We start from the raw sequence: 24044 nt of genomic DNA, 5'->3' as shown, positions 1-24044 counted from the left end.
TGCTCGATACTATGAGCACAGTGTATTGATAGAATATCAGGGTTGGAAGGGACCTCAGAAGGTCATCTAGTCCAACGCCCTGCTCAAAGCAGGACCAATCCCCAGACAGATTTTTGCCATAGATCCCTAAATGGCCCCCTCAAGGATTGAACTCCCAATCCTGGGTTTAGCAGGCCAATGCTTAAACCACTGAGCTACTGTCATTTTGCTGGTAGTTTGTATTTTGCTACTATCATTTAGTTGGTAGTTTACTGAAGTTTGTAATTCTTTCCTTGAACCAAAATGTTGAAGTTCAAAAAAACAAAGTAAGCCTTAAGCTACAGAACTAATTTGGTATAGAGACATGTTACAGGGCTTGGATTATCCTGAGTTAGCATGTTTTTTGTCTGTTTTCCCATGGCATTTCAGGCTTATTCTAATCTTAAAGATGCTTGTGTAATAAATCTGTACAACTTCTGTTTTTAAAATGGCTTTCATGTTGATGCTAATAAGGTATTGTCTGCTTCAGCTAGCTTCTCAGGATCAGTTTTGCCCAGTATAAACTAGATTGAGTGGGTGGGAGTTTTGAACTTCTGCCATTGCATTGACTGACTGGACATGGGCTCTCCTGTTTCTATGACTATATAGAACTAATTAACAATTTAAAAAAAAATCCTTATGATCTTGGAGTTAGAAATACTTCTATAACAATTCCAGCTGCAACAGATCAACCACTATGTTCAGCACAGTAACTGGGAATGGAAAGGCATGTCACTTGATATGAAATCCTGCTCTTTCTATGCTAGGCTGTCCATATGTTGATGTTCCCTGAAATATTCCCCCAAATGCTTCACCGGCAAAGAGAAACAATTTGTCATGCTTCCTATTTAGGAAACTTACTGGCTTATTTCCACCTGCTGGAGAAAGGAAACCATTTGTTGCTTAGTATGGCCTAAAGTGAAATTGTTTAACGGGACTAATCTTTTCCCCTTCTCTAAACTTGTAAAGAAGTTACTTTGAAGGAGGTGGCCTTCTGGTAAGCAATAGTCTTACTACCTACTTGACATCAGAATGAGGTGGCCTGATTGCTAATCATGCTCTTGAGTCAACTTTGTTAACCGTGATAATTGGAGAGCTCTGCTAGCAGCTTGCTAGTTTTCCAACTGACATTAGCTCTTTTGGTCATACATGAGCACTAAGTCGAAACTGCTTGTATAGTCCAGCTGGGACTACCAGTGAGGCTTTAATCTGCTTGTGATTGTTGGGTTTGTCAGGACCCCATGGACACCAGATCTTGTCCAGGAGCAGTGCTGGTGAAATGTTATGGTTCTGCTATCAGGTGTCTGCCATCTCTGCATCCAGAACTTGGTGTTTGGTTACTATAACCTACTAACCATTTTGCCTATTTTTAGACTTTTTTGGCATGTACACAAATATATAGGGTCTCCATGATCTTCTCTGGCCTTTCATAAACAGAACCTACCTGACAGTTCCGCAACAAAGTAGTACTGTTCTCCTTTTCACACTCCAACTGCAGGTAACCTTTGACAGAGACTACAGGGGAAGGTCAGTGGGGAGATGCATAAAGCCAGCATTCAGGCACAGTCACTCTTTTGAGGCTCATCTTTGCACAGCAGATCTCATCTGAGACACATTTTTGGCAGATACTCTTTTAGTCCACCTGAAGCACGCTAAATTAGTAGTGGCAATGGTCCACTGGCTGCAAATACAGCTAATGCTTGGCATTTTGGCACAGATCAATGTGAGTTGGGCATCTAAATTCATCTGAGGATCTGGATCTTAGTGCTTTTACCAGGGAATGTCTGAACACTTCAGTGTAAGTACTAAAATCCATTCTACAGATGGGGAAACGGACAGATTGGACAAGTCAACGTCATGCAGTGATTGAGTGATAGCTATAGCAGAGCTCAGGTCTCCAGACTCTGTCCCATGCTCTAACTGCTAGAACACACCTGCCTACATCTTGGCACCTTTATTGCCATCCTTCCTATGGTGTCTGGCCTCTTGAAATGTGATCACCAGGCAATGGCTGTTCCAACTCCTGCACGGGGCAGGAAGGCAGTTTGGGTGCCAGACTTCAAAAGGTACGTGGTGGGATGTGCTTGAAACATTATGGACTGTCCTCTCAAGTCCAAGTCTGTTAAGGACCTTATACATGAAAGCAAAATCACTATGGACCAGTACTTTGGCATTATTCATGGCTTAAGCAGCAATTGGATACTCCTTCTGTATGAAGAAGGCAAGCCAGTGAAACTTTGACTAATACTCAGCTGCAAATAATGGGTACTTGAACACACACAACCCTTAGCAGTTCACTTGATGCATGTGATGTCTCTAATTTCACATGTTAAATCAGTGCCCTGCTAATTAAAATGCAATTTTGACAAAGTTTGTTCATGTCATAGTAGATACAAACAAGAAAGCTAAGCTGTGCCTTGTAGACATCTAAATAAGGGAAAAGCACTTGCAATACTCCCTGTGTGGGGCTTGTTCTTGAAAAGATAAAGGAATTCAGTGAATGAGAAGGGACTCAGATTTACTTGTGAATCTAACCACTTCTGAATAAGAAAAGTACTGAAATTGCATGATGGAACTCTGGGACAGTGTTTTCCCAAGTCTGGGTCACGACTCAGTACTGAGTCGTGGCATGTAAGGCACTGGGTTGTCTTGCTCAGTACCAAAGTACCCTAGCAGCTCTGGTCAGCACTGCCAACCGGGACGTTAAAAGACCTGTTGGTGGTGCTGCCCAGCTAAGGCAGGCTAGTGCCTACCTGTTCCACTGTCGCGCTGTGCCCCGGAAGTGGCCAGCAGTGGGTCCGGCTTCTAGGCAGGGGGGCCACAGGACTCTGTGCACTGCCGTCACCCCAAGCACCAGCTCTGCATTCCCAATGGGAGCTGCGGGGGAGGGGCGGTGTCTGCAGGCAAGAGCTGTGCAGAGCCGCTTGTGCGCACCTCTGCCTAGGAGCTGGACCTGCTGCTGGCCCCTTCCAGGGTGCAGCACAGTGTGCAGTACTAGGAGAGGTGTCAAGCCTGCCTCTACCCCGGCTGTGCTGCTGACTGGGAGCCGCCAGAGGTAAAGCCATGCCCCAATCCCCAGCCCTAAGCCCCCCAAATCTGGAACACCTTCCTGCATCTGAAACCCCTCATTCATGGCCCCACCCCAGAGCTCTGATCCCCTCCCACACCTTAAATCCCTCATCCCCAGTTCAGTTGGGTCATGGGCATCAACAATTTTCTTCAACTGGGTCCCCAGAAAAAGTTTGAAAACCACTCCTCTAGGAGAATCTGAATAGACTCCTGGGCTCCCAGGAGCAAGGATGTGGAGGACCCCTTCTTTTATAATAAATCTCGGCACTGGTTTTTGGTCTTTTGGTTGGTGGGTGTGTGTGTGTGTGTGTGTGTGTGTGTGTGTGTGTGTGTTTGTTTTGTGTATATATTAAAAAATACACATCATATACATACACACTTAGAAAAATCCCATATGCTTTGCTGGATAGCGAGTGGGGCCAGTCACAAAGCTGCACAAAATTGACGCAAACTGGAAGTATTGTGGCAGGATTACAGTTAGTAATCTTAAAAACCATTTATATATATGTAAACTCCCAAAATAAAATATCAGCAAACATTTGAACTTCGCTGTTAGTAAATATCACTTGCAAGGTGGGAGTCTCTTTGAACTGATTTGGTTTAGGGATCCATGTACGGTGAGCAGCATGAGGGACAGAATGAGGTTAAACATTGTTTTAGAATTGAGAGTAGGCAGAGGCTTGCAGGAAGAAGTAGCTACTATCCAGGCTTTCTAAGTAGAGTGGAGCTCCACTTCTCTGGGTCTGAATTGCTTTGCATGGCATCTGCCTTCTCCTGTTTCATATCTTCTAAGCTATTTGGAATGGAATTCTTCCTCTGTGACATCCAGCCTTTTCAATTTGAGAGCCAAAATATTGGTTTTTTTAAAAAAAATATTTCCTACATAAAACATTTTAATTGCTGCTTGCGGTGGGGTTGTAGCCGTGTTGGTCCCAGATATGCAAGAGCTAAGCTGGGTGAGGTAGAATCTTTTTCTTTCTTTATTGAATCAGTTTCTGTTGGTGAAAGACACAAAGCAAGAAGACTGTTTAAGAAACTGTTACCTCCTGCAATAGACGCCAGAGTCCTGTTCCAATCACAGCATTGTTCCACTGCCTAGCAGAAATCTAGGTATATCTCCATATAATATTAATTAATAATAAAAAAAAAAATCTGGGCCCTTGCAAGTCAGCTTGTGGTGAAGGAAGAATTAGTGACCCGAGTCAGAATATATGCTGAGAGAATCATGCCCTATTTTTACTTACACTCATGTGTACATGTCCACGTGCATGCATTCACACGTACACATCCTGGAATGACACAGCCAGACAACTTTCAGTGCAATTGCTTCTTGCAGGAACTTCAGCCCAACACCATTGCCTGATTCCAGAAAGCAACTCTGCTTCAGAAATTGATACTAGCCCAGGGGCAGGAAGCAAACATTCCTGCTGATGCTGTTCCTTCTCTTAAAAGAGGGCTCTGCTAAAAAAAACTTTGGGCATAACTAAAATTACCAACAACAAATTTTTAAGAATCAATACCAGTATTAAACCTCAAGAAATCCAAAGAAATCATGATTTTTTTTTTCTTTGGATTTCTTGAAGGGAGCTGAAGGTGTGTGTGTGTGTGTGTGTGTGTGTGTGTGTGTGTAACGGGGGGGTGGCATTTTAATTTTTGCAATTCCCTCCCTCCCTCGCACATATCTTGTGTGAGACAAATATTATTGTCCACTCTCTCCCAAACTTATTGGGTTATGGTCATTCTTGCCCCTGCTGAAGGAGCTTTTGGCCTTGCATCTGCCTATCCCCTCCCCAGCAGTTCTGCCTCAACTCTCATCACTTCAGTTTCCCAACCTCACCTCTACTCTTCGGTTCCTCATCTCCACTCCCAGGCCAGCTGGCATACTGTTCCCAGGCTGGGTATTGCATGAGGGAGGGAAAGGGGGCAGAAAAACTGTCCTGTTCATGTTGCTTCCTCCTATGAGAATGGCTTTGGGTTGCTGTGGGGAGGGAGAGCACTACAGCTCTGCCTACAGCATCTTTGATTGCTCCACTTCCTGGATGGATTAACCAGACAGGCAGTCATGGAGAAGGCTAAATTTTCTGGGTTGGAGTGTCTCTTGTCATTGGAAAAACTGGTGCCAGTCTAGCTCCCACCAGAGTCATGTCTCTTGGGGGGGACCACCAGAATTGGCAACACAGCAATACTTGCTCACATGCTGAGAAAAAAAGTAACAACCACCTGCTAGTGCCTTCCATAACAGTATATTCCATTTCTCTGGGATTCCTGCAGTCTATATCTCTAGCAGCCTTGCCTCTCGGTGACTTTGGGGGAATCTTTTATGCGTTCTTCGTAGGGAGAATTTTTACTCTGGATGTAAGTAGATAGTGTTAATGAAATGGCTGTGGACAAAATATACTTCTAGTGTACAGGCAGCCAGAAGAAATTCTGTCACTGTTTAGTCATGTAGCTGGAAATCTTATACAGTCTCTCCCATGAACAGCTCAGATTTATGGGTGATTTGTGCCCCCCCCCCCCCCTTCTTGCAGAGGAGGGGAATGCATCAGAGCCATGCTTCTGAAGGGAAACTTGTGCATTAGTTGAACACTATACAGTTGACATACTGTGACTTGGGAAATGCTCCAAACGAAAGATTAGTTGACTTCAGTCTGTGTAGTGCACGTGCTTTTTGGGGAAACCAGTGTGGTGGGTCTCTTGCAGATAATATCTAATATTATGAGGTAGGCATGGGACTCCTACATTGTTCCCTAACACTAATCCCAGTCTGAGTTATACAGAGAGACTGCGATATGCTGCAGCTGTACTAACAGACAAGAGTGCCTAGCATCAGTCTTCCACTTGTCTAGGATTGTGATCAGATTACAATGCAACATTGAAATCTGGATGTTGCAAAATCCATGTGAGCAGTTGTGATATCCTAAGGAAGAGAGGGCAAAAGCCTGTGAAAGGCTCCGGGAACGTTGGTGTTATTTAGCAGGCATGAGAAATCTAACTGGTCAAGGTCGGATCCACGAGGACTAATGTGTTATGCATCTCATTCAACTACTTTTAATAATCTCTAGTACTGGTTTTGAATATCTGCTATTCAAAATACCTCTTACTAATATGAGAACACAAGCTTTTAAAATGACTTCAGTGGCTGCGCTAAGTGCTGAGCTATGCTTCAGCAGTCAGCTCTCAAAACCTGAGCTTAAAAATACCCCTTAAACTATCATACTTTAATATCTGTTGCTGTCCAAGTGGTGGTTTGAACTTCTGACACTTTGGACCTTATCCAGTTTTCCTGTCCTTTCTACTTTCATATAAGTAATGCTATATTCTTTGTTGCAGCTGTTTTGCCTGCAAATCCCCTTTTGATTTTTAAAATTATGGATGGAGTCATAAGTAAAAACAGGTTTACTGACCACAGTTCAGTTGCTATCAGCTTGCCTACATAAACAAAATAGCATAATTTGCCACAATATGAGGTACTTCTCTTTCTCTGTTTAGGAACGGAGCAAGCATGAATCTCAAAATATTTCTGTCCAAGGACATTGGCAGGGCAGTATGGGGTCTTTCTCTTTGAGGTCATTGGCAAAGCCATATTTAGAAAGTCAGATATGTGAGAATGTTGTAGGCTTCCCAAGATTAAGTATAAAGGCATCATGTACCTATTTTACTTGAGTAAGTGTTTCTTGAGTTGATTATTTTAAGGTAACTTTCTCTCTAGCAATTGTAAATTCAGTGCTCCCAACAACTTTAAAAACAGATCAGATGAAATCTGATCTCCGAACAAGAATTTCTGGCTAATGACGGTCTCGTATGCTGAATGGTTATATGTTTATCTAATTCACACATGTATGCAGAAGTTTAAAAATGTTAAACTACTGTACTTGTAAAGCATCCCTTCTCCCAGGAATTGGCAGCAATACAACTGTGCCACCTCCATAAGGAAGTGTACAGTTCTCAGACACTTGTTTAGTTGTCAACTTAATAATGTATGTAGGTACCACTAAAAAGAATGCATTTCTCCCTAAATATGTTTATAAATGCTGTGGATTTTAAACAGTCCATGTCCTACCTCTTTCCATGAAAGCATCACCAAAAACTAAATGCTCTTTTCTAGAAAAAAAAACTCTAATATAGAATGTCATGTTGACTAAATGTAACTAATACATATTGAGAGGGTGGATTTGATTTAAATCAAATTGATTTAAATCACTAGTTAGACTCTAGTTAATCATGGTTTTCTACATAAAAGTACTTTCTTGTTGGTTGTTATAACCTTAATACATATTCTTCACAACTCATGCTGTATTAGGAGGAGAATATCACCAGACAAATGTTTTAGTTAAATAAAACAATTTAAATAATATTATGGAATCTGGATTTTTTTTCTTCAACCGCAAACATGCTTGTTTTGTAAAAATATTACGTCCCTCGCTTCTCACATTTATCTCATGACTTCTCCTTGTCCATATCTCTACCGCCCCCAACAATTTTCTATTCATTGAACTTTTTGAAACTTTGCACTTTTAGAGAGAGATAAGGGATTGACTGTGTATACAAATTTGCAGAGGGACAATAGAGTTGGTCTGTTCTCACCTCTCTGTATTTATTTTAAAACACTTTTTTGCTGTTAACAAGCATGTTTCCTCTGGAGACACAAATCCACAGTTTGAGAACTGCAAAATTAAGCATCTCTGGTATCTTCTAGACTGAGCACTGTGTCCCATTGGGTAGATTAACCTAAGTAATCTATACAGAAGACTGTGGAACCCCAAAAGATTGTGTCCCTAATCCATAAACTACTGGAACTCATTTACAAAACTTTTCTTAAACATTACATGAATATATTGTCTCATACTATAGAATTAGAATTTATAATCCCTATTCCATGAAGATACATTTTTAGCTCAAAGATATCTTAATTAAAACTATCTTTAGATAGGGTTTTTTTTCCCTCTCAAAAATCCGCTTTAAATAAAATCTGATTTTTCTTTTTTTAAAGAAAATCCTTGATTTTTATCCACCCTGCATATTGAGCGGTAATGAGGTTATCTTCTAGAGTATCACTTGACTTGGAACAGACTTAAGCCTTCCATTCCATGAAGACACTTTTCTTACTTAATGTAGTATCTTCAAGAATCCTTTTCTGTGTCTAAATGTATTGACTTTTTTTTTTCCTTACAGTGAATGGTAGTGTCTAGAAAGGGTATGTCCCTTCAGGAGAGAGGTGCCAATGTCCAACCGGCCTAATAACAATCCAGGGGGGTCACTGCGACGTTCACAGAGGAACACTGCCGGGGCCCAACCACAAGACGACACATTAGGAGGAAGGTAAGATCGCTATTAGCTACAAGTATATTTGCCTTTTGTTCAGAGTTTCTTATATATATATTAGTATGTAAATGCAGCATGACTTAATGCCATTAAATTCAGTCTTTCAAGTTTTGTAATCCTAATAACTGGAATTGCTGTGACTTCATAAATGTTTTTCCTCAAATTACAGCTGCAGTGCTGTTGTAGGCTGAAGTGATCAGGTGAAGTGTAAAATATGGAATCTGGTTATATGTAATCTTCCAGCTATCATGAAATCTAGACATAGAATGTGAAAATACATAATTTGTTCTCCTGAGCCACATAGCCCAAGAGTGATTGTGAACTCCAAAAAAACAGAATCCATCCAGACTACCCCGAAAAAGGATTTATTTATATATCTCTATTACAGCAGGTAACCTGAAATGGTGTTCACACGGTCTAACTTACTCCTTTAAATGGGACAAGTGACTGATGTAATTTTCTCTTTTAGCAAGTGAAAACACCTGCTTGTGCAGTGTCAAAGCATTTTATTGTGTGATAAGGCCTGTTTGATCTCAAATTAGATATTTGGCCACTTGATTAGTTTCTCAAAACACCTCTTGTATTTAAGAGTCAACATACAAAGCTGACTAACCAGAGGACTGCTGCCTTGTGCTGTACACACAGGGAGAGTGGTTCTTAGTACTCAAGGAGGCATTTAGTCACGTTTTGGTCCACTAACACTAGTTTTGGTCTATCCGATTATATAAACAGCAGTATGGTCAACAGCTCCTTGGTTGGCTGTTCCTTTTTGACCAGGACAAGGAAATTCAGGTTCACTTTGTTCAAGATGCAACTTTAGCCATCAATAAGACACTTTGGACCGCAAGGAACAAGAATCTGTCTTCAAGATAGAACTGGTCTTAAGTCCTAGTCAGCCATTGCCTTTGCCAGCACCACACAACACCCAACATTGGTGCCTGCCTTCATGGCACTGTCAGGCAAGGATTTGGGGCAACTGTAAACCACCTTATCAGTGACCACACTGGCAGCAAAGACCAATATTGCCTCCTCACCAAGGCAGGGGAGATCCAAACACTAGGCTGTATAGACTCCTCTCACAGATTCCCCTCTTCCATTCTTAAGACACAAGGGGGAGCACTAAGCTCTCTCATTCAACAAGGAGATGTGATGCTTTCTCAATATGTGGCTCTGTACTCAAAAGGTACAAGACATTTTCAGTACCTATACCCAACAATTCTGGCGACCTTGAATCACCAGCATCGACACTGCTACTAGTACTGACATCAGCATGGATAATAGAAACCTTAATGGTACTGGCTGATTTCAATGTGCAAAGAGATGGCTATGTTTCTCGCACTGATGTCATAGCCCTGGTCTCTTGGTGCCATAGTCACCTTAAATTTGAGTGTCACCTCTGCGGGAAGCTTATTCATCTCCTTCACCAGGGTACACTTTCTCTCCACTTTATCAGGGAAACTTTTCCTCTTTGATCACACTAATCAATGAGAGAGCTTCTCTGCAGACCAAGGACTTGAATTTCAGAGCCCTGTCTCATCCACTTCATGCATGACAATGACCTGGTCAGTCATACTGGAACCAGCCGTATCCCTATAATGCTCCACCTTGACCCTATTGGATGTACTGGGGACCTACATCCAGGAGTTGCCCTGTATCTTATTGGTTTAAAAAAAAAAAAAAAGGAAGTTTCAAGTGCTCGCTCATGTCTATTCCATTCTGGGTGTGGGGGGGCCCACATGCACAGTTGTTAAATACCGCTACAGCAAATATCTCCATGGGACCAGCTGTGGTGCCCTCTGGAGTGCCTAAGCTCATGTGGCAATATATCAAGTGCCACCAGCCCTACACCCTCTGTTCCTTCTTACTGCCTGTGACAGTTGGTTGGAGCATCTGGTCTTGCTTAGCAAGAGCATTAGCAGTTCTTCACTGTTTAGACAATTCTCCTTTGTGTTCAGTTGAGTGATTAGTTAGCTGTTCAGTATTTTTAATAGTAGTCTAGTAGTTAGAGTCCAGGCTGGGACTTTGTCCCGGAGCAGGGCATGCCCTGCTCTCCAGGCTTCAAGCCATGTCTCAGTGCAGCCAGCTGATGACCATCAGTGACCCTCATGATAGCTGTTTAAAGTTCTTGGGGGAGTTGCATAGAAAAAACTGCCAGATCTGCAAAAATGTTTGTCCCTGGACTTGGAATGGGACATTTGATTTGAGGGCCCGTCTCATGGAGGCTGATCTGTGCCTGGAATCAGAGCCCTTGCACTCTGACTCTGTGCCCGGTACTTTAGTATCGGCATGCAGTGCACCGCCAGCAGCAGAATCCACCCAGCACTGTTCCCCCTTACTGGTACCAAAGAAGCAGTCTAGGTCGACTTGTCCGTAGGCACAAGAAAAACTTCAGGCAAAGGACCTGTTTGGCCTCGTGCCTGCTACGCAGTCTCTCGGGGGTACCGCTATAGTCAGACCCCTTAGCCCAGCCAGGGACCTGCCTCAGACTCCAGGGCACGGTAGGGGGTCCTTTCCCATTGCAGGGCCATCTGCTCCTGAAGTGGGCCCGGTGGCCAAAGAACAGTTAGGCTGACTGATACTGCAGGCGCTTGGCTGTATGGCGGATCCCTCCAAGACACTGGTACCGACGATCAAGTCGTTATGAGACCGCCCCCGAAGGCAGTGGAGTGTCCCCGTCCCTGGACTGCAAACATCGTTCCCCTTTGCCATGGCCAAGGATCCTGATACTGCAGCCTCGGTCTCTGGCCAGGAGGCCCAGATCTACAGTGCCATGGTTTCCACTAACAAGACATGGGACTCGGGAGTCATGATGCCGATCCCTGTATTCACAGTACTGTGGTCCTCCCGCCAGAGATTGCCAAGGTGCTGATTGCCGTTGCCGCACAGATCTCCCAGGCATTAGTCCCCACCAGTATGGGACAGTTCCTGGTCATGACACCAGTCACTGGGGCCCTGGTACCGTTCTTTAGGCAGGCAGCAGCCCTGGCTGTCTTCATACCGGTCACCTACGAGGGTCAGTCAAGAGACTCAGGCTTAGACCTCTCCACCCTGATCACCAAAAGGACAGTGGTCTGGGTCAGAGGGCCAGTTCAGTGCCCCCCCCCCAAAAAGGGGGGGGTGAATCATCTTCTTGTTGGGAACCCACCAAGATGCCTGCAGCACTGGCATTGGGTTGAGGGCAATGGCCCACCCAGTGGCAATAAAGGAACCCTTGGAGGTGTACCTGTTATGCCGGTACCGTTCTACCACTGCTCCTTCCAGGCTGCATCGGACAGGCTACCCCCAGCACAGCTGGCACCAGAGTCGGGGCATGGTGCCAAATCTGAAGTGGCAACTTCACAGGAGGCCCTAGTGGCCACAAAGCAGCCCAATGGAGCAAGGGGAAGCCACCCTCTGGTGGTGCAGTCGTCCTCGTTGTCCCTGGATGAGGTGGTGACAGGGCCCTCACAAACCAATAGCCCCCCAGTAACTTTCAGAGGGTGGCTGCCAACCTGAATTTGGAGGTCAAGGAGCTAGTTGAGGAGTCCGACCTCTTCACTGTCCTCCTCTCCTCTGCCTCAGCCCAGGTCGCATGGCCCATTTGCCCAGAGGTGCTGAAAATTGCCAAGTCTGTATGGCAGACCCATTTTCTGTTCTGCTCACATCCAAGAAGGTGGAAAAGTACTATGTCCCCACAAAGGGGTTTGAATACCTGTATACACACCCTCCCACAGGGTTCCTGGTTGCCTTTGCCGTCAATGAGGGCCAGGCGAGTGGCACCCCCAAGAATAGAGATGCCAAGAGGCTGGTCTTATTTGGTAGAAAGATTTTATTCAACAGTCAGCCTCCAATTTAGGATATCTAACCATCAGGCCCTACTTGGCAGATACAATTTAAACCTGGTGGGACTCCATCAGCAAGTTCAAGGAGAGCCTTCTACAGTATTGGGCTCAAGAATTTTCCACCTTGGCAGAAGAGGGCAAGTCTGTGGCCAGAGGTACCCTCCAGATGGCCTGGGATGCCAAGGACGTGCTGTCCAGGGTGGTCACCTCCTGTGATAACCATGAGGTGCAGCACCTGGTTACAGAACTCTGGGCTGTCCCAGGACATGTAAACTACTTTCCAGGACTTGCCTTTCAAGGCAATGGGGCTATTCTCTGAGCTAACTGATGCAAGGCTCCATGGCCTTAAAGACTCCTGGGCCACCCTCCGCTCCTTGGGCATGCGTATTCCTCAGCAGGCTAGAAAGCTGTTCTGCCCCCCACCTCCTCCCCTGTCATTCAGGCCTTGGGATGCCCCTCAGTCTGGCTCCTATTACAAGGACAGAAGTTGTTTTTAAGTGACGCCACCAGTAGTCATCTTATCTCCCTGCCCAGCCTAGGCCTTCCAGGGACCAAGGAAGCCAAAAGCAGTCATTTTGAGGATGTGCCGGAGGATTATGCCCCAGTCAATGTGCCAGATCCGCTCCCTGTCTTTCTCAGCCGCCTCCGACCTTTATAGTCGGCCTGGTCCCATATCACATTGGATCACTGGGTGTTGCACAGTTTTTTGTCGGGCTATGCCTTGCGATTTATAGCCAACCAACCCTTCCAGCCCCCTTCTCTGTTCCTCTTCGGGTACCCTTCTCATGAGCAGCTCCTCGTTCAGAAGGTTGAAAACCTTCTTCTGTGCCTGGGGACAGTAGAAGAAGTTCCATGCAACATGGAAAGAAGAGGATTCTACTCCCGCTACTCCCTAATTTTGAAGGCAAAAGGGGGCCTCCGACCTATTCTAGGCCTGCATTGCCTTAAGTCTCTCAAGGAGTTGAAGTATTGCATGGTCTCTCTGGCCTCCATCATCCCCCTCCTGGATCCCGGAGACTGGTATACCGCCCTCGATTTTAAAGGACACATTTCCATATTTCCCTTTTCCTAGGGCACTGGCACTTCCTCCACTTCTTGCTAGGTCAGTGCCATTTCCAGTTCACAGCAATGCCCTTCGGTCTCTCGTTGGCCCCAAGAGTGTTCACACAGTGTATAGCACCAGTGGCCGCTTACCTGCAACCTCAGGGAGTCCAAATATACCCATACCTTGACAATTGGTTGGTTGATAAGGGGCCGGTCGAATCAGGTGCAGCGGCATCTTGATCTGCTCTGTTCCACCTGTCGCAACCTGGGCCTAATAATAAATGAGAGAAAGTCAACCTTAACTCCAGTGCAATGCATTGCACTGATCGGGGCGGTACTCTACTCTAGGCAGAGCCTTTCTCCCTGAGACTTTGATTCCAAGCCATGGTGAACCTCATCCTGTCTGTGTGCCCAGCCACTTGCCACCACCCACACATGCCTGGGACTGTTAAGTCACATGGTGACATGCATTTATGTGGTCTGGCACACATGACTGTCTCAGGCCCCTATCTGCATGGCTGGGGCCAGTCTATGTCCCCAGCCGGCACAGCATGGACCAGGATTCTGGACTGCATACTGGGATCTTGCCACCAGGTGAGAGAACACATGTCGGTGCTGGAAGGAGTCCCTTTCGTGGCCCCAGTCTCATCGGTGACTCTCTTGTATCTGATGCTTCAGACCTAGGATGGGGAGCCCTTCTGGGCAATCGCAGTACGCAATCCAGTCACAGTTGGTCCCTGCACATCAACGTCCAAGAACTCAGGGCAGTTTGCCTAGCCTCCCAAGCCTTTCTGCCTCACATACAAGGTGTGGTGATTCAGGTTCTGATGAACACAGCCAGTCTTCTATATCCACAGGCAGGGCAGAACCCTCTTCAAAGAAGCTCTCTAGCTCTGGAACATCTGTCTGCAGCATGACAGACATCTCATAGCCTCTGACCTCCCAGGGGCCTAGGATGCTTGGGCAGACCACCTCAGCAGGACTTTCTTGTCTCACAATGAGTGGTTCCTTCACCCAGACGTGGTCAGTTCTGTCTTCCATAAGTGGGGAATTCCCTGGGTGGACCTATTTGTATCCAGGCAGAACAGGAAATATTACTTTTCTGCTTGTTTCAGGGCATGGACGGAGGATCACTTGTCGGACGCCTTCCTGCTCCCGTGGTTGGGGGCTCTGATGTACACCTTCCCTCCAGTGCCATTGCTGACCAGGGTCCTCATGAAGGTTAAGCAGGACACGGTGAAGGTCATCCTCAGTGCCGCCTGACCATGCCAATACTGGTTCAGCACTCAGCTGGACCTCTTGGTGGCAACCCCTTCCAGCTGCCGCTCAGAACCCTGACAGTCTTCTGGACCCAAACCTGGCAGCACTGCCTTTGACAGTTTGGCTGATGTGTGGCTAAACGTGCAGGAGGGGCAGTGCTCAACCCAGATCCAGTGAGTCCAGTTGGGAAGTAGAAAGGTGGTTCTGGTGGCGGGCTACTTGGCCAAATGGAAGCGGTTCATCTGCTGGATGGCAAATAAAGGTGTCTGTCCTGAGCGAGCTTCATTGCAACTTATTCTAGACTACCTCCTGCATCTCAAGCTCCAGGGCTTGTTGCTCTCATAGATCAAAGTTGATCTAGCAGCCATCTCAGCCTTCCACCTGCTGCTTGAGGGCAGGTCAGTTTTCTCTCAGGATATCACAGCCAAATTCCTTAAGGCCCTGGAGAGCCTTTGCTTACACATCCAGGGATCCTGTTCCTCTGTGGGATTTGAATCTGGTGCTGTTGTGGCTCACAGGTCCCCCTTTTGAGCCTCTGGCTTCCTGTTCTTTCCTGGAAGGTCACGTTCCTGGTTGCGGTGATGTTGGCCCACCTGGCGTCCGAGATTTGGGTGCTCAGCTCAGAACCTCTTTACATGGTCTTCTACAAGGACAAGGTCCAGCTAATGCCGCACCTAGCCTTTCTTTCCAAAGTAGCCTCTCAATTTCATTTGAGCCAAGACATTTACTTATGGATAGTCTTCTTTCGAAAGCTGCATAAGTCCGAGGAGGAGTGCAGGCTACGTGCCCTGGACGTCAGGAGGGCTCTGGCCTTCTACATTCGCAGGACCAACCATTCCATAAGTCAATGCAATTATTTGTCGCTGTGGCTGACAGGATGAAAGGTCACCCTGTATCTGCTCAGAGAATTTCCTCTTGGATCGCTCCCTGCATTCACTTCTGCTATGATCAAGCGAAGGTGCCGCCCCTGGCGATTGTCACTGCCCACTCTACCAGGGTGCAGGCCTCTTTGGCAGCCTTTTTGGCCCAAGTGCCTATTCAGGACATCTGTAGGGCAGCCCACCTGGTCATCGGTCCATACCTTTGTCTCACTATGTGCTTACCCAGCAGGCCCAGGATGATGCTGGCTTTGGTAGAACAGTACTGCAAGCCGTTAAGTTGTGAACACTGAGCCCATCTCCATAGATGCGACTTGTGAGTCACCTAGAATGGAATCAATATGAGCAAGCACTCAAAGAAAAAGCTATCTGCCTTTTTGTAACTCTTGTTCTTCAAGATGTGTTGCTCATGAACATTCAGCACCCCTTGTCAGACCATCTGTACGCCGGGAACAAGAACAGCTGGCAAAGGAGGAATAGGCTGGTCTTGAGCCTTTTGAGCAATACCTTTCATCTCTTTCCAATGGCCTATAATCTTCTCCTGATGTCACTTTCTTCAATTCCTGACTGGAGACTTCCAGGAGTTTCTGAAAGAGCTCAGACCATTGAAATAGAGACTTTGGTGATTTGAAGATAAAGATTACTAACTTTTTGATACTTCAACTCCTGCCAGAATACCACTACCAATTAATGATGAACCAACTAATATCTGGTAACTATGCTTGCAACTTTGGTCCAACCCCTTTTGGGGTACTGAGTGGAGAACAATCTTACACCTGCATAATACCAGGTTAATTAGTGGTTTCTGTAGTCCATGAGAAGACCACAGTCTGAAAGGACACCAGAAACAAGGTCCCAAAAGTGTATCTTTTTAAAAGAGGCTTCTTGTCAGCATCATTTCAGCTACAAATATCAATATATTAGGACTTGTTTACAAAGTACCCTATCCAAGTTGGTAACTTTATTGCCTTCCTAGCCAATGTCCTTCAGGAATCCAGAGCAGAGTTGAAAATCATCAGTGGCAAAGATTGAGTTTTGCATCAAAATCTCTACAGGCAGCCATGGATGCATCAGACAATGGCTAGGTCCAGGGCCACTGCAGTAACTATGCACAGAGCATCATGGCTAAAAATCTGACATCCCCAGTCTGGTGCAAAGAACAATTGAGAATTCTACCCTTGAAGATTAGACTTAGTAAGCACAGGCACCGACCACATCTTAAATTTCTTAAAAGATTACAGGGCTACACTTAGCTCATTGCCCAGCTCCACCTGAACCCCAAATTATATACTTCCTAGATATGAAGGGAAAATCAGAGAAGACTCCCGCTTACCTTTAGCAACTGTTTTTTGTGAGGTTTCCACCTTTTTATTTAAAAAAAAGTTGTCATTGGTCTCTCGGGTGACAATCGTCTTCCCCTGCTTCCAGACAGCAGATTTGAAGCAAGAGTCCATGCTTAGATTAGACAAGAGCCATCCCCAAACTTAACATTGGGATACTGGCTTTTTCCCCCCTTGTGCTTGGAGAGTAATGTTGACTGACAGATGGGTACTGGAAACTGTCAGGCAGGGCCGGTGCAAGGAAGCTTCGCGCCATAGGCGAAACTTACACCTTGCACCCCCTGCCCAGCTAACCCCACCCCCCACAATGCAGCTAACTCAGTCCCCCCCCCGCAGCAGCTCCCCCCCACTGCGACAGCTAACCCCTCTCCTCCCCTGGCCCCCCACGGCAGCTAACCCCGCCCAGGAAGACTTCCCCCCTGCCATGGCAGCTAACCCTGCCTGGGGAGCCCGCCCAGCTCACCTCGGCTCCACCTCCTCCACTGAGCAAACCGGTGCTGCTCTAATTCTCCTCCCCACCCAGGCTTGCGGCACTGATTGGAGGAGACTTAGAGCTGGGCTGTGTGCTCAGCGGAGGAGGCAGAGTGGAGGTAAGCTGGGGCGGGGAGCTGTTCTCTTGTGCGTGTGCATCCTCCCCTCTTCCCTCCCCCCCCGGTTACTGCGGGTAGCCCTCCCCACGCCCCCCCCCCCCAAGCTCAGCTCCACTCCACCTCCTTGCCTGAGGGGACTTTTAGGTGCCCTCAACCACTAGGCGCCCTAGGTGGCCTCCTAGTTTGCCTAAATGGTTGCAGCGGCCCTGCTGCCAGGGCTAATTGATCCAATTTCAGTTCTTGTCCCTACCCACCCCTCTTGCCTGTCACTCTTCAGGGACCCTTCTCGTGAAAAACCTAAGACATGTCTTCTTGTCTTGGCCGGGAAGCTATAAAAGAGGCTCCGTATACTCCTGTTATCTTATTCTGCAGAAAAATGGGTGTCTTTGTCCTATCCTATATCCTAAGGAGAATGAGTATTTAACAAATATAGTTGCAGTCTGACTGAGGCAAGCTTTGCCATCCTGAATCATCCCTTTAGATTCAAGACTGGCTTGTGGCTCTCTTCCTCAAAGGCTTGTACTTCCTGTGTGCCAAATGAATTAGAATATGGAAGTATCTGGGATTTGTAGTAGGACTCAATTATTAAGAACATAAGAACGGCCATACTGGGTCAGATCAAAGGTCCATCTAGCCCTGTATCCTGTCTTCCAACAGTGGCCAATGCAAGGTGCCCCAGAGGTAATTACCAGATCAGGTAATCCTCAAGGGATTCATCCGCTGTTGCCCATTCCCAGCTTCTGGCAGAGAGGCTGGGGAAACCATCCCTGCCCATCCTGGCTAATAGCCCTATCCTCCATGAACTTACCTAGTCTTGGCCTTCACTGCATCCTCTGGCAAGGAGTTCCACAGGTTGACACTGCATTGTGTGAAGAAATACTTCCTTTTATTTGTTTTAAACTTGCTGCCTATTTCATTTGGTGACCCCCCCCCCACCTCAGGGTCTTTTTATGAGGAGTAAATTACACTTCCTTATTTACTTAGATCTCTCTCATATCCTCTCTTAGTCCTCTTTTCCTGTTACTACCAATATAATACAAAGCTCTACCATTTATGCTCGCTACAACCCTGAGATAGGAAAGAAGTGCCTAGCTATAGTGGCTACATATTTGAAGAGGTAGGACATTCACATATACCCAAATCTGTTTTGGCTGGTCAAAGGCAGACTTCATCAGGACAGCCCTGATCTGTCCTTCACCTGTTCAGGCACCTGGGCATCAAGGGAGATTACAAAAGTCTCTGAAATGATGGTTCATAGGAGTCGTTATCAACTCTAAATCAGCAAAAGCATGTCTTCCCAAGAACAGGTTTCACTCTGTTCAGACCATAATTACCAGTATCAAAAGGAATCCATCAACCACAATAAGAACCTGCTTCAAATTTCTGTACCACATACAAGCTTACACATACATAACATTGTTAGCCAGAGTTCACCTACATGGACTTTAGCCAACCATGCAATGGATGCATCTCCCCCTGAGGTATCGGGTGAGTCGGAGTTGTGGTCCCAGCTCTCATGGGCCACCAGTCCAGTGACTACATAATCCCAAGAACATTCAGAAGGGAGTACTCTTTGCTTCCTATAGACACTGATCATAGATGCATTAGGAACTGGTTGAGGTGCACACACCTGGACCATGTCAAGATACAAGGAACTTTGTTCCCAAAAAGATAAGACTAAATATAAATGTTACAGAATTACAAGTGATCAGATTAGCTTGCATAGCAATCCTAACTGTTCAAAAGAATTCTACTGTACAGGCTTTCAAACAACACATCTTTAATATGTCATGTAAACAATCAAAGTATCCCCTCATTTTATCAGGAGGCAATCAAGTTATGGACATGGTGTCAACATAGGTTTACCTTAATGTTTCATCTTCCAGGAATCAGCAAGAATTTGACATCCTAGGCAGACAGTCCATTACCAGCTGTGAATAGTAGCAGAATTCCATTATCACGCCAGTATAATCCTGGTATAGATTTGCTTTGCTACCAAAGACAACACTTAAGAGGTCCATACTCTTGTTCCAGCAAAGACATGATCCCAGGATCCTTGCAAGACTTTTTTTTTTTTTTCCCCCCCGTGCTTGGGATCAAGATCTCATGTAAGCATATCCACCCATTTTGTTGAATCCCAGAATGATATGCAAACACACTGATCTTGATGGATGACCCTGATGGACAGCCCTGGCTAATATGTCTGTTCAGCCTCCTGTACTACTCCTAGACATAATAGCTCCAGATTGTCTTCCAAAATATCACTTCATCCAGACCAGAAATCACTACATCCAGCAGCCTGGATGCGGGATGGTTGAGTGCTACTGACTTCACTGTTGAAGTGCAAGAGATCCTGCAGCGAAACAGAAAGTTGGCCATGAGAAGAAAATATTTCTTTAAATAGAAAAGATTTTCTATTTGGACAACCAACCACAACAGTGACCTCTTAGAGGCTGTCTGCCTAAAATCCTTGATTGTATTCTACATTTTAAAACACTCAGGACTCTCAGGGTATGTCTACACTACCTGCCGGGTTGGCAGACCGATCAATCCAGCGGGGGATGGTTTATCGCGACTAGTCTAGACGGGATAAATCGACCCTTGAGCACTCTTCTGTCGACTCCTGTACTCCATCGCCGCAAGAGGTGTGGGCAGAATCGATGGAGCGGCAGCAGTCGACTCACCGCAGTGAGCACATCTAAGTATGTCGACTTCAGCTACATGAATAACGTAGCTGAAGTTGATAACTTAAATCGATTTGGTATACCAGCTTTTTAAAGAGAAACTCGTAACTGTTTGTTTTTTCACTGAATATTTTTTTTTAACTAGATTGATTTGGAAGTGCAAGTCACCCACTAATTGATGAAGTTATGAAGACTTTTTTTTTCCTTTATGGTCAGGCTATTCTGTAATTGTCTGCTATGGGTTTTGTATTTTCTGTATATAGTGACCAGTACCAGACCCTTCACAATAGTTGCACTACATGGATAACTGCCACACTAGATCACACTAATCTGTATAGTCTTGAAAGCCCATAGAGGAGTTATGCCAGGTTGTAAAAGGGGAGACGTGAAGATAAGGAGACTGTAGATAAGTTATACATAAACCTTCATCAAAGAAGAAAAGTAGAGGGGCTATTTAAGAGGGTAGTGAGAGTAATCCATCAGACACAAATATTGGGGTGCATATGGAGTGTCTGCCCAACAGAGTTCTAGTCTCTTGTGTATATTATGTTGCAAGGAATTTTCATAGTAATTGGGGGGAAATTAAAGTATTAACTCATTTTTATTATAGAATTGTTAAAATATTTAAAGCTATAATAAACCAACGTGGGACTTGTAATTGAAAATTGCACCTCTAGTGCATGTTTACACTACCCTTTTGTTGGTATGAGTTATGTCACTTGGGTGTGTGTGGGGGGGACACCTTGCCCCTGAGTGACATAAGTTACACTGACAGTGCTGTCCACATCAGCTCTTCTATGGTCTCTTCTGCTGGAGTAGAGCGGGTACGCAAACAATCTTACAGTGGCACAGTTGCATCGGTACAGCTGTGCCACTGTAAGTTTGCTAGTGTAGACATGGCTTTAGGCTTGAAAGACTTCTTAAAAGTAGCTAATAGAACACAAGTGGAATATAATCTAGATTCTGAAAAAAGCTTGAGTCTGATGCTTGAGGCAAAACAAGGTGTCAAATCCTGTTGTACACTAAATTGGCTGAAACCTAAAGGAATGTGTAAAAATAAATAGCGAACTCTAAAAAGATTAGTATTGCAATAACAATGTTCAATATCTTCACTTGGAAAAAGAGAAGACTGAAATAGCAAAACTGGACACGAAAATTGTTCAAGGCTAGTGATCATTATGAGGAAGACTGAACAAGTAAACTCACAACACAATGGTAGATAAATTCTTGTGCTAAAATTACTGTAGTGTATACACTGGAGTATTATTTGAAAGCACTGCACAAACACTAATCCTTGACACACTCTTATGAGGTAGTGGGGAGGTTGCCTTTCCAGCTATAGGGAGCTTAGTGTCATCTGGAATTAAACTCCAGAGTTTGCTGGCTTCCTGAACTCTGCCCAAACCAATAAAACTACGTATCTAAAAAAATCCAATTGTCATTTATGTGCAGTTCAACAAAGATGTCTGCTCCATTTCTCTGGTGGTCTGTTTTCCCCTTCTCTCCCTTCCTACGGTGGTTTGATAGCCATAGTCGGTTAATTCCTCTTAACAACATTTGACTTTGTTAAATCTAAACCATTTCCTTTAGCAGTTCTAGCAAGGTTGCTATTTTGTCCTGGGTGGAGAGTCCTTATGCTTAGCTTACAGCTTTGCAGAGCAACTACCACTTTACACATACTTTGCCACGGTGCACTGGATACTACCTTTTAGGTCAGGGTAGTTAATAGGTGGACTACGGGTCAAATCTGGATTGTCAGATGCTTTTGAACAGACCCAAAAATCTCTTTATTTACTTATCATTGTTTTTATATTTTCTCTGGAATCTAGACCTTGACTATACCTTGACCAAGAAATTTGGACCTTAACCTAAACCAGGGGTAGTCTATTTTTTGTCAGATCTAATCTTGCTCACCACTTGTCTTGAAGCTGGATACTACTCATGAGTTTCCTAGTGTCAAATATATGTAAATCTGAGAAGGGTTACTTTATACCCATGCAGGCTTTCTCCAAGTTATCCTCTTGGGTTTAGCCCCTTTCTCTTGCAGTAGTATTGCAGTAGGGTATTAAGCAAACTTGTTTCCAAATTTTGCTTAATACCCAAATCGTAAGTGGTATTATCCAGGAGACTCTTGAGTTTCTGTCTTCATCTGCCACTAGAGAAGTAATGATAATTATTTGGTCTTCGAGAAACCATATTAAAGGTAAGATGCTACTCAGTAGTTTGCAATTGGCTATCTGTATACAATAAACTGATATGCATATAGCTATTGAGGTATAACTGTATGGTGTGCTATACCAGGTACTGGCATGCTTGTTTCTTAACCTTTTTTTGTCATGAATTTGATCACTCTAGTATGACCAAATTTCTAAGGTAAATACCTTTTATTAGAGCCACAGTACAACATTCTGGCTTGTAGAGAATTGTATAGAAACACTCAAACAAGCTAACTGTTGGGAGGGGAGGGAGAGAATGAAGTGCATTGAACATTTACCTTTTGAAGGCTGTCAGCTCAGTTACTTCCACAAAAGGAGTGAACTTGGGAGCTTGACTAGCTATGCAGCCTTCTATATGAGGCCTGATTTTCATCTCAATATAAATTGTATATTAGTACCGTAACTTTTCAAAAAAGCATCACAACCTTTTTCTCTTAACATTGAAGTTCTAACTATAGAAGAACAATTGGGATCTCTTTCACGATATCTTAGCACAAAGAATTACAGCTCATTCTTTTGTCAATTTCCTATCTTCTGGAAAACCTTTTTTGACACTACTTAATTTTGTTTTAATACTTTACATCTTCAAACAACTTCACAAACAATATAGTGCTCTGTTTGACTCTTGTTTTTAAGGGTTTATTGGCTTAAAAACAAACTGAACTCTCTGAGGTTTAAGAAAAAATGGATGCACAACCCTGGCTTCAAGAACTTTGTCAAAATGACCTTAGGACTGTTCAGAAAGGTACTGTAGGTGGTGTCTCACACTCTAGAGTAATTGACCTAGGAGGTTCTTTTTGCTTGTACTGAGTCATACTGGAAGTTCCAGTTGCTTACGGTTGGCCTGCTTACCTTTGTCTCAGCACCTTTTTTTTTTTTTTTTAAAGAATATCAGGGTTGGAAGGGACCTCAGGAGGTCATCTAGTCCAATCCCCTGCTCAAAGCAGGACCAGTCCCCAGAGTTTTGCCCCAGATGGCCCCCTCAAGGATTAAACTCACAACCATGGGTTTAGCAGGCCAATGCTCAAACCACTGAACTATCCGTCCCCGCCCCCTGCATAGCTTGTAATGGAACAAGCTACGCAGAACTCAGGTTGAGGCAAGTGCATCAGAAGGAGTGCTTATATGTATTTTTAGCATTTTCCTATTTTACTTGTGCTTATGTCATTTAGTAGGGCTTCAGTTGACACCCTACAAATCTTGTGATGGGCAGCTGCTTCTCCTTCTCTGAAAAACAATTGCCTGAAGAGTCCATAGAACATTGATTTTTATCCTTTCTCCTTTGAGAATCCATTAACTGTCTAGATGACAATCCTTTGGGCTCAAATTTCAGCAATATGCTGCCAGCAAAGATTCACACATCTATTTGTTGGCTAGACTACCATAATGATTTCTTTGACATTAGACAATAGATAATACTGTCTATATTTATAAAGAGAAATAGGTAAATGGCCCTCTAGCCATTCCAGACTGAGTTAAGCATCCTGGTCCTAATTTTCAAAGCCCCTCCAATGTCTCCAATTTTGAACCACTCCATGAATGCTGTACAACAGAGGTGCTGCTGCTGTTCAGTGCCTAAGAGAAAGCTAGCTATCTCCTGGGATGAAACTTTTTTTGTGAATATTGTCCAATTGTGTGTGTATTACTGGAGCTTAAGGTGAGGTTATGCCTTTTCTCCTTTATAACACCATGCAAGATGCACAGGTCATCCCTTAATGGAAACAATGTCCAGGTGTCATTCTTCTTCACACACATTCCTAAAGAAACATCAGCAAATTCATCCCCACCGAGGATGAAGCGGA

General features: G+C 44.7%; 1 protein-coding gene across 5 annotated transcripts in view; it reads left to right on the top strand.

The window, feature by feature from the left end:
* The window catches only part of TRIP12 (thyroid hormone receptor interactor 12), a 165618-nt gene that overhangs the window by 34689 nt on the left and 106885 nt on the right, over window positions 1-24044 (top strand). For all 5 annotated transcript variants that reach the window (XM_045031305.1, XM_045031304.1, XM_045031303.1 and 2 more), the window contains one exon: window positions 8260-8406. In XM_045031305.1, the coding sequence (XP_044887240.1) occupies window positions 8309-8406 (98 nt within the window). In that variant the 5' untranslated portion in view covers window positions 8260-8308. The remainder of the gene's footprint in view (window positions 1-8259; window positions 8407-24044) is intronic.

The sequence above is a fragment of the Mauremys mutica genome, chromosome 9 (assembly GCF_020497125.1).
Source record: "Mauremys mutica isolate MM-2020 ecotype Southern chromosome 9, ASM2049712v1, whole genome shotgun sequence".
Classification (NCBI taxonomy): domain Eukaryota; kingdom Metazoa; phylum Chordata; order Testudines; family Geoemydidae; genus Mauremys; species Mauremys mutica.
Note: the sequence above shows the minus strand (reverse complement) of the source record. Positions and strands in the feature narration are given on the sequence as shown.